The sequence below is a fragment of the Malurus melanocephalus genome, unplaced genomic scaffold (assembly GCF_030028575.1).
Source record: "Malurus melanocephalus ecotype Western Australia unplaced genomic scaffold, MMel_1.1 scaffold_530, whole genome shotgun sequence".
Lineage (NCBI taxonomy): Eukaryota > Metazoa > Chordata > Aves > Passeriformes > Maluridae > Malurus > Malurus melanocephalus.
This window is the reverse complement of record NW_026623762.1, coordinates 424,767-427,143: the sequence shown is the minus strand read 5'-3', so window position 1 is coordinate 427,143 and position 2,377 is coordinate 424,767. Positions and strand designations below refer to the sequence as shown.

The 2,377-nt window shown below is 40.0% G+C and overlaps 1 protein-coding gene across 1 annotated transcript in view; it reads left to right on the top strand.

Moving 5' to 3' along the window:
* SLC15A4 (solute carrier family 15 member 4) overlaps positions 1-2,377 on the top strand; it is a 24,191-nt gene that overhangs the window by 18,927 nt on the left and 2,887 nt on the right. Inside the window, exon 7 of the mRNA XM_057381795.1 lies at positions 1,073-1,231. Coding sequence (XP_057237778.1) covers positions 1,073-1,231 — 159 coding nt within the window. The remainder of the gene's footprint in view (positions 1-1,072; positions 1,232-2,377) is intronic.

Here is a 2,377-nt window from a genome sequence, read left to right as displayed (position 1 = left end):
CAAAGTGCCTCCCTGGCAGCAGCCACATTGGCCTGTCTGCCTTGAAGGATTATCCTTTTCTCAAAAAGAAATGCCAGGGTGTTTCTATTAAACCCTGGCTGGAGCAGCACAAGTCAATAGCAGCCATGGTGTAAATAAAGCATGCCTTTATTATGCAAGACATGAGAGTTATGCAATTTTCRGGTCTGTAATGCTCTCCTTGCAAAGAAAATGTTCGATGAGGTGGCATTAATTCTCACTATGAAGCAGACTGTTTTGAAACAAGCATTTCACCTGTCAGGAAAAGCTCTGCAAAGAATGTATTTGACTGTCTCTTGTGAATAATCCCATTTGATTTTTGACAGGAGTATTATTCTAAAAAGGAGAGTTAATCATGGGCATTAATCTTTGTGTGGCAGAGCCTAACCCAGCGTGTTCTCTTGGTACACAAACTCAGTAGCACGGATTTGCAGATGGATGGTCACTGGTGGGGTTTTTTTTGGGTTTATTGGTTGAAATTTGAGTAGACAGCTGAAGTTCAAGCCCTATATAAATCTTAAAAAGAACTTTGCTAGCAAGCAATGAACTCAGAGAATTCTAGATCAAAAGTAAATGAAATTAAAATAATGACAGCCTTTCCAGTTACACTTACAGAGGCTGTGAGAAATAAAAATTCATGGCCAATACAGGAGTGGGTTTCACTTGGTTCTCAGCAAGAAATGCCAGTGCTTTGTCCTGCACTGCACAACAGGAAACAGGGAAACAAGGGAATGGGAAACATGGAACTGCCAGGTTCGGGTTCATTTAATGCATTTCTTTGAGGATCATTTTAGACAGAAAAAGGAGTTGTTAGTTCAGAAGATTTCTTGATTTTATACATGTAGCATAAATAAGATCAAAGTCTGTGTCTCAGATGTTGTCCATTTAATGGGCTGATACATTGATGACCTTTAAGAGGACACATAAAGCAATTAGAAGGACTTGGGAGTTGTTGGGGATTCACTGCACAGCTGGAACTTCTAGAACATTAAAGCAGAACAATCTACTTTCATTTAGAAACTCCAATAGTATTTCTTTTCATCTTTTACTACAGGTCTGGAATTTGCATATTCAGCTGCTCCCAAATCTATGCAGAGTGCTATCATGGGACTGTTCTTTTTCTTTTCGGGCATTGGATCATTTGTTGGCTCTGGACTGTTGGCACTGGTGTCTATTAAGGAAATTGGCTGGATGAGCAATCACACAGACTTTGGTAAGTGWATTTTAAATGTTCATAGTCTGGAAAGCAGAAAGCTTCCTTTAGAAGCAGTTCATCATCAAGGACATGGCACTGTTGAGTTTTAACACAAAATATTCATTTGTCTGCTGCTTTGTTAAAGTTGCATTTTGTATCTGAGTGTGAAATAATGGGACTGTGCAAAAGGATGCACTGCCCTTGTAAAGCATGGGAGACACACAGGCAGTGTTTTGTCTCTGTTTGGCCTGTTTCTGCATTTCATCCCTAAAAATTACAAATATTTTYATTTTAGTTAAAAAATACTTAAATTACATGCAACAGAGGAATATAGCTGATATGAAGTACTGAAATTGCTTTCTGTGGTTCTGGGAAGTAAAAAGTCCCCATTTCTCTGCTTGTGAYTATTCAGCTTCCTCATTTCAAGTGACTTCATTGAAATCACCACGAGTTAATTTTGCCTTTCTGTCTACCAGCTATTTATACTGCTAAAGTTCAACAAATTACCTGCTTTGAGTTGCCAGTGGAGGTTAAAAATAATTATTGGCACCAGTAGGTGGCACCTTGGGAATTTCAGAAAATCCTCCCATCCTCAGTGGGCTAATTAGTTCAAGCAGGAGGAGTGTGAACAGTTCTTAAAACGTCTGCTAGACCTACTGTCAATGTACATGGCTTAAAARTTCAGCCTAGACTGACTTTAATTTGGTCTGAGAGCATTTGCCATTTCATCCCCAAGATTTGCATCTCCCCAAGAAGTCGTGGTGTCTGATCCCTCCATCTGGGGCTTACAGGCTGYTCTTTATAAATGCAGAACATTACAAGGCCTGAACTTTATGGAAGTGTCCTCACCAAATGGGAATTTCATCCCTTTGAGACTCCTTTTCCCCCCAGTCAATCTCAAAATGAGAAAAGCAGCCTTTTCTGCAACTCCATATGGAGATAACTTAGCTGATAAGGGCTCAATGGGAGGAGAATCWTTTCACACCAATTAATGATGGTGCTTTTTCAGCCTCTCACCTTTGTTTCCTGAAGCAGCCCAGAGAAGACACTGCCAAATATTCTCTCTGTGGAATATTTAGGCTGTGTAAATACATCCTGAGATGGCCAGAACTGAAAGTGTTCCTTTCCTGAGCCATTGGCCATCACTTTGAGGAGGCTTTGGCA